General features: G+C 41.2%; 1 protein-coding gene across 1 annotated transcript; it reads right to left on the bottom strand.

Annotated features, from left to right (window-relative positions):
- Nucleotides 1–3235: 3235 nt before the first annotated feature.
- On the bottom strand, nucleotides 3236–9842 carry nkx1.2lb (NK1 transcription factor related 2-like,b). The gene is made up of 3 exons (XM_005749142.1): nucleotides 9543–9842; nucleotides 7814–8036; nucleotides 3236–3983 (listed from the first exon to the last, which is right to left on the bottom strand). The coding sequence occupies exons 1-3, from the start codon at nucleotides 9840–9842 to the stop codon at nucleotides 3244–3246; spliced, it is 1263 nt and encodes a 420-aa protein (XP_005749199.1). The 3' UTR covers nucleotides 3236–3243.
- Nucleotides 9843–13351: the final 3509 nt, after the last annotated feature.

Raw genomic sequence — 13351 nt, 5'->3', positions numbered from 1 at the left:
GTTCCTGAAACACTCACACAGACTTTCTTAGCCTGTCCTGCCACCTCACTCCGGACTGTTTCAGCGTCATTAAATCCCTTGGACTTCTATATTATCCATAAAGGCGGCAATTTTGTCTATGCAGAACATGGTTGTTCCTTTGTGCTGTCTAACAGGCACATGGAACGTGTTATTCAGTCGGTACTTTTGCAATGATGACATAACAAATCTAATGATTCTGGGATCCACACCTGTCCAAACATCAGCTATGATTTTATTGCTGGTTATTATTATTACCATTATTAATAAGAAATGCTAAAACCTGCAGCTCCTCTAGTGACCACTTGATCCTGGTTAAAAAGTTAGTGAGTCCTCAATGACCGTCATGTTAAAACGTCCAGTTTACAGCCAAAACTACGGAACGTGTTTACAGCCTGCTGCATAACTGCGGGCTCCTCCTTCGAACAGTTGTAACGCTTAAATCAGGGGTGTGGCTGCCGTGATTGACAGGTGCGCTGAAACAAGGAGCTGTAGCTCTAAAAGTCAGTCACGCCCACACACACTAATTTATCTGTTTTGGGCTTGTTTCATTTTTACCAGTTTGTGGAAAAAACTGTGATAATAAAGCTTCAAGCATTAATTGTGCTTCCAAATGTGTATCAACACTTTTGTTTAAGCTGTGCTGAGATCTGAACCCAAACCTCAACACAGCTTTTTCAAGTTAAACTATTAACCAAACTAGAACTTCAGTTGCTCTAAGCAGTTTCATATGATTGGCTGTAGATTGTTAAGCTACTGGATGAGTGCACAGAGTACCGTCTTCTAACTTGGTATTCTATATGAAGCAATTTAAGTTCAGGATGGGATGTTGTGGGAGTCAAAGTGATATGCGCCGCACCCGGACACGCTGCACAAATTTTTCAGGGATTATATCTTTATTATATCTCTAACCTTTGAAACACGTGTGGCCTCTTGCAGTGGAGTGACTGCAGAAAGTGATGGAGGCATGCTAGCTGACAGACGCTGCATGAATATGCAAAGTTCATGTGAAACTAAAACAATACTACTCTATATCACTTTTTGTTAAATGAAAAAATGCTTTTATATTTTTTTTATGAAGCGCCTTGAGGCGACTTATGTTGTGATTTGGCGCTATATAAATAAAATTGAATTGAATTGAATTGAATTGAATATTTTTAAGAAGCTTTCTATCATTAATATCCGGGAGGCGTGTCTTTCTGGAGCATATCTGACCTCCTTCTGTGTTGACTGTCAGCGTCCTGTCGATGTCTTGACATCATGCTGCAGACTCTACTTCATCTGTTGTTCCTATTTTGATCGGAGGGCTGAAAAATACATCCAATGCAGAAATGCCTAAAACTATTTTGCAAATAGCCATTTGAGGAAAAAATGTACACATGCTTACAGTAAGGGTGACTATAGATCCGTGTTTTATACGCAGTGTGTGAATCATGTTCTTCATATTTAACAGCAGCACAAACACTTTGAAAGCAGGCTGGTTGTCACAGCACTTTCCCCTTTTAAGCAACAGAGACGAACACTGGCGCTTTTCTCTGATAATAACACGAAACAAAAGAATCCCACTCAGAGAGATGCTTAACGATGACTGATAAACCAACTAGATTTGATGCCGTTTCCTCTTAAATATCTTCTTAGATTTGCCAACACTGCAGAGTCCTGTGAAGACTTTCACTCCTGAGGCTCGTGAGCTAAAATAAGTTGGATTTATTGATTTTTTATTGTTATTTTTTTAACTGAAGATAAAAGATTCATTTTGATTAAATGTTTTTCATTTTGTGTCAGACCATAAATGTCCTGTGGAACATGATACAGCTCTATTTAATCCTGACCAATCAAAAGCTTCAAGTATTACAAAAACAGACAAATAAAACATTTTTGTCACTTCCGGATAAATATTGTAGACATCATTACAAGATAAAATTTCAAAAAAATATTGTGGCGCTCAAATGTAAATAAAGGAGAACATAAACAAACGGACACTCAGCTGAACTGAAACGAAATCATCTGGAATAATGAAATGTTTAAAGAAAGGCCGCTCGACTCTGTTCAGCAGGGATTTGCTCCAGATGCTCCTGTTACTGGCTCTTTGGGCACATGCTTCAAGCACAGTATTTAAAGTCCGACAAAGAAGCAAAAGCTGCAAACTCTCACTGCACTCTCGCTTCTTTTCAACAGTTTTCTGGTCTTTTGAGACAAAGAAAATGGTGACATTGTGACACTGTCGCTCCAGTTTTCGTTAAAATGTTCAATTTTCTTGCTCCTTTTATTAAAAGAAAATCTCGCGCACACTTAGTGGACTTTGCACGTGCTGTGCGGCTCCCGCTGCGGTCCGTGCGCACTACTTCAACTTATCCGTATCACGCGGCTCAGTCTGTTTTCCAGGCACATGATTGGCTCGGCTCAGTGCTATTCTTATTGTCATTGGCCTATTGTGCTGTCTGTCAAAACATTAACGAAGGATTGTAATCGACGTTATGTTCGTCACGTCTCATATTTCTATGACAGAAAAGTCATTTCACTGTAATTATCTTTATCGTTTTTGAGATTTGTATTGTTTGCAAACCCCTTCCTCGCATAAATATTTTCCAGTTGCCATTTGGATTTTTTATTGGTTTGTTTTTGACAAACAGGAAACCTCACAGATATCCAAACCAGCCAACAGGCCCAGGATTAGCTTCACACCCAAACCCTGCATGGAAGTTACTTACCTCTGAGGCACTGCAGCACCCAACGCTTCAGCTCACTGTTATTAAAAAAACATTACTGGGATACTTTTCTGGTTAATTGTCATCATTTTAATATCAAAGGACAATACCATGTTGAGCTGAGGACTCAGTACATCCAAGGATTTTATGGAAACTGTTAACCACCTCAATAAATAAAAGAAATGAAAACGATCACAGCTGGAGTTACATGGTACTGACAATAGATCAAGCCATTCTCAAGTCTTAAATAAACATTCAATATTTTTACAGACTTTAGAAAAGAAAACAATGAGATCAACTATTTGTCTATTACAGTGTTTAAAACAGCATTCAGAGCTAGAACATAGATTTATGTACAGTTCTGCAAGATATTAACATTCTATCAAAATAAAATTAAAGCCTTTAAACGGTAGTAAAAAAGGGGGAGGAGCTGAACGCTGTGCTGCAGTTCATACTGGGACATTTCAGTCAGGGTTTCTGTGTGTGTTTGTGTGTATCTAGAGGTGTGAGAGTGTATCTACAGGTGTGTGCTGTAGAACGCAGGTGCAGCATAACTCTGTGTCCCCAGCATGAAGGGAGACAGGACGTGGCTGGCGGTGAGGAAAGGCAGCTGGACAAGGCTCCCAGCAGGGGGGTGATGGTGGCCGGCATAGCCTGTGTGCATGGCCAGATGCCCACTGACTGGAGGGGATTGGCTCAGAGGGCTGAGGCTTCCCAAGCCTCCTCCCGCTCCTCCCCCTGTGCCTCCCGTGCCTCCTGCTCCTCCCGTGGGGGCCGAGGTGTCGGCTCCAGGGTTCTGCTTCTTCCATTTGGTTCGCCGGTTCTGGAACCAGATCTTAACTTGGGTCTCAGTGAGGGAGAGGGACAGGGCCAGGTTGAGGCGCTCACACACTGACAGGTAGCGTGTGGACTTGAACTTGTTCTCCAGCGCCACCAGTTGCTCGTAGGTGAAGGCAGTCCGGGCTCTGCGGGGCTTCCCCGACTTGGAGTCTGAGCCAGAGCGTTTCCTCTTGGGCTTGGCCCCTTGGCCCCCATTGGTTTGGGGACTGGTGATCTGGCTTGTGGGGCTTCCGTTAGGGGTCTTTGTGTCTCTGCTGGGATCCTGGTGGCTGTGCTGGCCTAGTTCTCTGTCTCCATTACTGGGAAGAGCCGAGCTGCTCTCCTCACTGCTGTAGGGCCCGTCTGCAGCCTCTGAGTCCGGGGTCCCAGATCTGTGGAAGTCTTCCTCATCTGGACTTCTGTATATAAAGCCCTCCTCTAGAAGAACGCACACAACAAAGAGTTCAGCCACATGTAACATCCAACAGGTTCTCCATCCTATATGGTTGTACAGGTGGTTTGTCTCTACAGCCCACAGTAGCTTAATGAAGTGGTTTATTCAGATTAAGGCATACCAAGCTCATGTTTAGGCTTATGTAAGTAGTTCACTACCTGGATCACTACCAATACCTTAAGATATTTAGGCAGGCTAAATAAAACCCATGGCTTTACCAAGGTCCTGCACTGCTAGCAAGTTAAGCCAGTTAAACTAGATTTGGTACCAAATGTCACAGCTACAGAAACAAAGATACCAAAATATTGTGTGATTCAAATTATTAGCATCTGACAAATATGCATATGAACAAGTTAGCTCACAATATGGAGACTTGATAAAATGACTAGAGCTTTTTAATTGATCTTTTCTGTAATATCAAACTGAAGTCTTATTTCATCAGTTACAAGCAGAAACATTTTTATTTCTTCACTGCAAAGAAGGTTTGGCTTCAAATAAATACTTTAAGGTTCAGCTTCTTGGTTGCAGTAATAAATTGGTGGTATGGATTATGAAATGGTTAGAGCTAGAAGAAACAATGCTGGCCATAAAGCAAACAGTGGTCTTCTAAGTACTAAGTTTACTGGCCCATCTATTTACCCCTATCTCCTCATAATTACCGTTGCCACGGTAGGCCAATTAATCTAAAAATGTAGCTAAGGATTGTAATTAGCTTAATTATCTGCTATATGGAAAAACAGTCTCTTCCCAGCATAATCAGTGAGTGTTGAACTGCGGTCCCAATTATGGCCACTGTACGCTTCCTTCAGAAACTTGCAGTTGAATTTAAAAATAACTTGAATGAATAAACACGTCAAGTTTCCAAAGACAGAGCAGCCATGAGCCTAACCTGAGTAAAGTGCTAAAGAGCCAGGGGGCAAGAATGAGCTGCTGATACTGAGCTGCCAACTCTCTGCTCTCCATTAGTATTAATCACTGTGTCATCCGGTATCCATCATCGTTTTTTGCTATGTGCTCCACTTTCTGGAGTTTACTCATCACACGATTACTGCATCATAAGTCTGTGGTGTCTTACTTCATTTGTGGCTAAATGAGTGAGGGCAATATTTGGAAATAAAACGATAAAATCAACAGAAATAAGAAGGCAATTAGATCAAGAAGGTTCTGAAAACAGTATCTTCAGACGAAACGAAAAGGTATGAAATGACCATAAACTGATCACCGTACATTACTGTGCACTGTAAAATATGCTAGATGATTATCAGGCAAAATAAATTGTGTTTGAATACTAATAGTGTGCTAAAATAACAATGGAGCATTGGATTATGGTGGATTTTAAGGTACCACAGATCTGCAGAAAAACATTAATAGACATTGTTGGACCTCTTAAATGTCCAATTAAATATTTTAGCTGCAAATCGACTGCTTTTACGCCAGCCCTTCAGAGGAGCACATGGTGCTTTAGTCTTTAATGAAACTGTAACTCTTTCTGCAATTATACGTTAGGGACAAAAACGATGTGGACGTTCACGCTAAGCTTTCATACAGTTTGTGCATTGTGCACATACATGTCATGAAAACACCGAGCACAGCCCACACCAACATGTACAGCACACATGTGCTTACAGCCCTGCAAATGCTCGTATTGCTAATGTTAGAGAGATACTGTGTGTGCTTTTTTCATGTTATTGGTTTGAATATTTATGTCCCAATTATGCTGTTCCTTTAGTCCTTAATATCAACAACATCAACAGTTTTAAATGGCAAGAAAAAGTAAACTGCACCTTGAATAATACTAAATTATATATTTTTAAAAATGTATAATGTAATACATTATATTGTTATAACCGCCCCCCCCCCCCAAAAAAAGTGAGAAAATAAAAGCATTTATTAACCAGTGACAAATCCACCTGCATGATTTCCACTGAAAAATGACTGAGCATGTGTTAGATCATCTGGAGTAAGACTGTGTAGTTTTACAGATTAAATCAGAGACAAAATATGTATGAAAGCTAACACAGAAGGGTTAGTTTAGCTGTGATGATGTAGACAGAAGAACCTGAGAGAAATTTTAAAAACAAGCAGGTTTACAGGTGTGCAGAAAAGATAGCTCAATAAGATTTTGTTTTACATGTAATTTACTCATAAAATGTCCACTTTTTCATTTATCTCATATAATATTATTATTATTATTATTATTATTATTATTATTATTATTATTAAAATAATTAAGAATAAAGGAACCATGATGCTTGGTGAGATGGTTTCTTGTCCATTTTATAACAAACAGAAATTAATAATAATTTGGTTTGTTTTTGCAAAAACACGCCAGCCACTTAATCATATACTGATTCTAATTTAAATGTTTATTTTTAAAAAGGCCTGATTTTACAGTCGTTAAAAATAAAGCCTTATGTTACCACTATATTTATTATAGTCTGTACGTGATATTTATTTCGCTAGTTTCACTGTGCTGGGATACTTTTTGGCAGCCAGTATAATAAAACAAAATAATAGTATACAAACTACAACAGCAGTGCATGCGTTCCTGTGATGTTTTTACTGTTTTCTTTCTTTTTCTTTTCTTTTGAGCTTTTGTTTTTAACCCAGCTCGACTATATCACGAAGTTATAATTATTTATGATGTAGGGTATATGCCTGTGTCTGCTTCTGAAAAATAAAGTCAGAATTTTGTTGATTTGAAATCTGTAAAATGTACGGAAAATTTAATTAAAACAAATGAGAGATTTAAAAATACATAAATAAATAAGGAAAATAAAAATGTGACGGAAAAAACAAAGAAAAGAGGACAAAAGGAGGAAAACGTCCAATACTGTATTATAATAATACGAAATCGAGGAGACGGAGCTGATTGGAGCTACTGCGTTTACGTGGGGTCCATGAACTTAGTGCACACCTGTCCAATAATACCGATCACACACAGGAACTGCAGCCAATTAACTTTTTTGCTCCTTTTTTGCTCCTTTTAATTCTAGATAAAAACAGATGCTGTTTTAAACTTAAAACCAGAGAGCTCGTTCTCCCCATTCTTCCATGTTTTAATGGTCCGTACTCGGTAGTTTTCTCATCTCTTACATCATCACAAGATTTCACCGAATAAGTGGCCTGGAACACAGATTTCTGTGTGACTTCAGGGTTTAGTGAGAAAATATTTACGGACGAAGCAAAAGCCCAACAACAACTGGTGGGTAATTAAAACCAGAATCCTTAGGTCACAGTGAAACCACACACAACAATGCAGTGCCCTTAAAATATGATCACAATTAGAAAGGATCATTTTTCTTCCGTCGGAAAAGCCTAGCGGTGTTCACACCACATGTATTATTGATAAATAGCGTAAACGGGCTATATTAAAGTAGAAATGGAAAAGCTCTATATTCGATTTGGGGTCCATGTAAAACGCTTACATTGGTTTCACTCAGGCTAATGTTGGTATGTTTAACTATACATGAATAAATCAGTTAATTCACCGGTAAGAATAAATATGATTTGAATGACACAGAAAATAAACAACCTAATTACTAACTACAAACGCGCGAGCACACACGCTCGCGCGCACACCTATTTTAATCATATAAAAAAACAGGTCAAATTTCTGAAAACGTTAAAGGATGTTGCAGAATCATTCAGAGTGGTTTCTAAGGAAACGGGACTTTGAACCGTAACAGGAGCAGCTCGACTGAATTCAGCTGCCCGAAGGAAAAGACGTCACTGACGCAATGGCGGGAAATTAAAGGAAATGAAAAATAAATGATTCGATAATGGACTTGGTTTGAAGTCCACGGAGACTTACTGCTCTGGTATTCGTCTGCACCGTAGCCCTTGCTGGCCTCGAGGCTGGGCTCGCGCTCCCCGGCTCCTCCTCTCCGGTTCTCCGCTCCGTACACGCTCTGCTCGAGCTCGCCGCGGTGGCTCACGTGCTGTTGTTGCAGCTGGTGTCGCCGGTTGCTCGTGAACTTGTTGGGGTCCAGGATGTCCAGCACGGAGAAAGAAGTTGTCCGGTGCCCGATGGGGCCCTGGAGAGTAACAAATGGGAATGATTTATTTCGTTAAAAAACAAGACAGCATCGCCTTTTATCCCGTGTAGCTGAATTTATTTGAACTTGCTTTTTTTTCTTGTCCCCCCACAATTACGTTTTGCCACGCATTTTAACTGCTATATATTTAATTGTAATATTAATAATGATCACTTTAAATTTTATTATTTTTATTATTACTATTATTACTATTAGTAGTAAGCAGTGTTAAAGTCAAAGACAAATCCCAGTGTTAGGTGTTGGTAGCACACATCACATCCAATAAAACAGACGGTAAAGTGTGTTCATAAAGCAAACATGAACACAGCTGTGTAGCGGTCAATAGGCTATCAGAAGAAAAACGAATCAATCCCATTTTAAGTAGTGCAGTCTATAGATTTCTAAAACTTCACTTTTACATTTCCACACGTAATTGGTTGGAAAATATGTGAGTTCAGGGGAAGGCTTACACTTAAGGTAAAATGCTGCTTTACCAGATTGTTTGCACCTGCATGTGGGCATAAGGTTTACAGTGTGATGTAGAAATGTTCAGACTTTTTATATCATAATTTATGTGGAGCCAAAAAGGTAGCCAAGTGTAAAAGACAGATAAAAGGTGGTGCAGTGACTCTGTTTCCACCCCTCCCTGCATTACATCCTGATTAGGATCATCCATTTATTAATGAGGCCAGTCTTGAGCATGTCGACATGAATAATCCTACATTAATATTCTCTCTTTAAATAATCCCAGGGAGCCTCTGGAGAAAGACCCAGGGGCGTATTAACAACTGGTGATAAGAATAGTCTAATCGAAAAATGCCACAATCAGAGCTGCGAATAAACACAATCACGTTTTATTTAAGAATAAACAAATTCGCGTCTATGGAAAAAATATAGAGAAACGCCCGTCTTTACAAACAGGCCTACTTTGAATTATTTTGAATTCAATTAATTTCGTTCAGAAACGAACGAAAAAAAATCGAATAGCTTTAATTAGAGCAATAATAATTATAACAAAATAAAAGTCGGTGTCTTTTACGGGAGCGAATTTGAATGCTTTTAATTTAGAACTTTTTATTTTGTCTCTTTCCGATCAAACTCTCCAGCTGCATTTTATTAAAGGCCTCATCTCCATAATATGACCCATAACCTGACAACACGGGCCACATTTTAAAAACAACGAATCATAGCAGTTACACAACAGGACCAAGTAACCAAATAATTGTATTTTAAAAACCGTCTTCCGTTTTCGGTGCTTCGGCTGCTCCCTGTGCTAAGAATTCTTACTTTTCTGCTCGCCCAGCTACTTTTCGTGCCATCCTTCTTTCCTGTAATGTAATATCTGTCTGTCTCGATGCTTCTCTATTTATGCTGCAGTGTCCCGGTTGTGTCCTGTCCGCTGGTCTATATAGGCTACCTGAGAGTCTGCCGTTACTGTCTGCTGCTACCGTCACGCACCGCTCCGGTAGCGCTTCACAAAGTTTGCTCGTGCCCGTATTAGCCTACCTGCTGTGGCGGGGCCAACACCGGATTCGTCGGTGGAGCTTCCGAGTGGTTCTCCGTGGCCTGAGCATCTCTGCCGCCGGCGGTCGCGCTGGAGAAGAGCCGCTTCTCCCCTGCGGCGGCTCCGTCTAACAAGTCACCGCTGTCCGGGCTCACCACAGTTTGGACGCCGTCCCCGCCGCTGGGCGCCGGTAGCGCTCTGTCCCGACTCATGACGGGTGGCACGGCGTCCGTCACTGGCCCCGCCGCAGCTCTCTCCCGGCTTATCACGGTCTGGACCCCATCCGCTCTGTCCCGGTTCATCACTTTACTCTCCCTTTCCCATATAATAACAATCCGTTAGAGATGAAAATTTAAAGAAACAAATCAACACCAAGTCGTTTTAAAGAGCTTGGATGATACTCATGTCAAATAACAAGTTCACGCCACAGGCCGGTTCATGTGTCCCGTCAGCATTCTGTCTCAAGCGGTGTGTTCACCCAGGTAAAGTTTTCCATTGGCATCCGGACAGTCTGGGCAGAATACGAGCTTTAGCTGGACTCTCGCTTCCGTCAAACTTTAAACTTCTTCTCTCCGGCCTTCATCCTCTACATCGGCCGCTGCAACTCAGCGTCTCCGGCGAGCTTTTGTCTGTCCGTCTCGTACCGTGGCGTTATCCCGTACTGGCACGCACACATAAACAGCGCGCGATGTTCCGACCTCCAGCCTTGCGCGCTCTGGAAGCCTGACAGGAGTTGAAGGCGGGACAGACTGATCTATCTCTCTAATAGTTAAAACTAGCCTGCTCCCCCCTCGCTTGCTCTCTCTCCCCCATTAGTTAAGTGAAGAACCCTTTCTCTCCCCTCTCTCTCCCCCCTCTCTCTCTCAGTTCTTGTCTCCGTTTTTGGCTTTTAGCAGGCCACTCGAGGAGCCTCCACCATACATTTGTCCCCGTGTGTGTGTGTAGGCCTGTGTGTCGCCATCTCCCTCCTTATTTATGCATTCTTATTCAACTCTACGGGTTGTAATTGGCTACAAATTAATCCCACTTGCACTAATAGGCTATTATCTCGAGGCTGCAAGCGCGCGGGTGGTGCTGTGTGGCCCGGGCCAATTCGCTATCAGAGCACGCGGAGGAATAGAGACAGAGCGGGAAGAGCGCTGGCTGTCCCCACTTCACAGCGCGCGGTGTCGCCTCGCGGATCTCACGACGCTAAATTGTTTAGGTCGACGCTTCGTGAAATGTTGCTTTGTTCGCCAACAGGTGACGTAAAGGTGTAGCAGGTGTACAGATAGTTGGAACACAGTCACAGTGCTCAGTTATTAGTTCTAGAATTAGCCTTAACCAGCGAGTTACATTAGCGTTCGGAGGTTAACAGCCGTGTGCTCTAATTTATAGCTAATGTGTAATACGCCGCCTCGCTCGCACTTTACTCGTGCATCCACATGAAAGGGGGCGCTTATCTCTAATGCAGATTCCAGGGCAGGGCCTCTCTCAAAACTCAATTACGGCCTGAATAAAGCCGGTAATGTCCCCGCTGCAGTGAAATATTGATTCCTAATCCTTGGCAGTCATTACTATGCCAGAAAATAATAGACCACAGAATTGGATTTTGATTTAACACACGACGTGTTTATTCTAATACTAGGGACTTAATATTCCGTTGACTCTCATTTTCAGCCACAGAGGAGAGGGCAATGGTGATGGAAGCTCTAACGCCACACTTTAAAAAAAATATTGTTGTGGAAAATATTTAAAAAAAGAAGGAAGAAAGCGAGGTGACGGGACATCTTTCCTGTCCTCCTCCCCGGTCCTAATACACAAGGTCAGCTCCATGTAATTGCCTTGCTCAATGATCCTTGGGAGGAAGAAATTAAAAGTTGAGTAAAATAATGACTGAAACAATGGGACATGATTAACCAATCAGAGAGCTGAACCCATTTGATCTACTTCCTGCTTCCACCCTGAGGCTTTATAGCTTTATTTTAAAATGGTCAATATATTAACTATATTAAACATCACTGCAGCTTATTTACCTTGGAAAATATTTGCATAAAGCAGCACCACTGCACTGCACAGTGCTACAGAGAGGAAGCGTTGATGCAGCCAAGTGAATATGGAAAAGTATTATTATTATTATTATTATTATTTATTCTGCATTTGAAATCCAGCCAAACAGCCTCACTGCATGTGACCTGAGGTGCATATATGTCAAATTAGAAGAATATTAACCGCTAAAGTCTTAAAAGAATGAGTTTTAAGAGCAGTCCAACCCCGGTTCCACACATCAGTGAGTGTAATGAGCTGTGTGCCTAGCGTTCTGGCCTTTGACCCTAATATCTCTTTAATGCAATTTGTAGTGCAGCTCCATTATATTCAGAGAGGAAGAAGCCCGAGAAACAGCAAAAAAGAATAACCATATCAACTGGAGTTGTGTATAGTAGTATTTGCACAATTTGGAAAATATGTGTCCTTTCTGTTTATTATTGCTATGATGCTAATTTGCTTCTCACTATGACAGTACGAACAGAAAACACACACACATGCAGTGGTAGTCCCACTTTCCACAGTGTGGGCCAACAGATGCTATGGGAGAACTCCCCTTCCCGATTAACAGTCAGCACGCACGTGTATGTGAGCATGTGTGTGTCTTGTGTCTATAATTATTCTAATGAAGGTTAATGAGCTCTGCTCAGCCTCCTCTTTATTAAATTAATCTCAGCCGGTAATGAATCATAATTACTATAATTAGCAGCTTGAGCTGCCTGATCTCATGCCGGTGGCTGGTCAGAGCAAGGTGTGGTGTGACACGGAGGCTTTCATCACACCCACAACTTTCATCTCTCCCTCCTTCCACTGTGTCCACTGGCTTTGGCTCTGCATTAACATAATGTTCATGGAGCTGGTCTTTCAGCGTAGAGCTTCCAGACTGGATCTGAGATTTGCTGCACTAATTTGATTATTGCTGATCGTAATATCAGTCAGAATGATTGTGTATGTTAGTGTCAGTGATCAGAGCTGCTATACGCCGTGTAGTCACACTTGTGAGTTTACATTATCACTATCTAAATGAGGCCTCTCAAAGTTTGAAAGGCCTGACAGAAAACAGTAATACTTTAAAACAGGTTTCAAAAATGTAAGAATAAGGAGTGCTACTATCAACAAACCTGACACCTGTCCAAATCCACTGGATTTCAAAACCTTGAGCAGTACAGCTTTATTTATTAGTGTTATAGATATAGCTTCAGTGAATTTTTTCCCCATCTTCTCTTTATTTCTGCCGCTATACTTCTCCTATCCATCTCTTCGCTTCCTCTATTCCTTCCATTTTTTTTTATTTTGTGTCTTTTCAAGGTTCTGTGTTTTAGATTAGCCCTCCTCCTCTTCCCCATTACAGGGGTAAAAGCCCCCCATCCTCCACTCACACACAGAGGCAGAACCCTCGCACCATACACACCTCGCAGTTAGACACTCAGATAGAATCTGACCTGAAGAATTAATTAAATATGATAGCTGATTAAAAATAGCATAACTAATAGTGTAATATCTCAAGCTGTCGTCTTTAATAGTCAACATTGTGAGTGTGTGTCTTATCTGCTGCAGACAGACGCTCTCACTATTGATTCCTGTTCATTTCAGTTGTCAGGCAGACCACTCAGCTCATCTGGAATCATTAAACTCGCTGTCTCCCTCTGTGTCTCTCTGCCTGTCTCTTACCCTATTTTCTCACCTTTATCCATTTATATTTAATTTATTTCAATTCCACCACTCTTTTATAATGACAGGATTGAACCAGTGTAGCAACAATCTACAAAGGCAATATTGTAATCGG

This window comes from Pundamilia nyererei, unplaced genomic scaffold (assembly GCF_000239375.1).
Source record: "Pundamilia nyererei isolate P.nyererei 1_Seehausen unplaced genomic scaffold, PunNye1.0 scaffold00237, whole genome shotgun sequence".
Classification (NCBI taxonomy): Eukaryota; Metazoa; Chordata; class Actinopteri; order Cichliformes; family Cichlidae; genus Pundamilia; species Pundamilia nyererei.
The sequence above is the reverse complement of the archived record's forward strand: the minus strand, read 5'-3'. Positions and strand labels throughout refer to the sequence as shown.

Excerpts from the sequence above, each read along its gene's own strand:
- nkx1.2lb (XM_005749142.1), bottom strand. The coding sequence starts at position 9,842 with ATGAACCGGGACAGAGCGGATGGGGTCCAGACCGTGATAAGCCGGGAG. Across the intron at positions 8,037-9,542 it reads TGTTGGCCCCGCCACAGCAG|GGCCCCATCGGGCACCGGAC; the intron begins GTAGGCTAATAC and ends GTTACTCTCCAG. Across the intron at positions 3,984-7,813 it reads TGCAGACGAATACCAGAGCA|AGGAGGGCTTTATATACAGA; the intron begins GTAAGTCTCCGT and ends GCGTTCTTCTAG.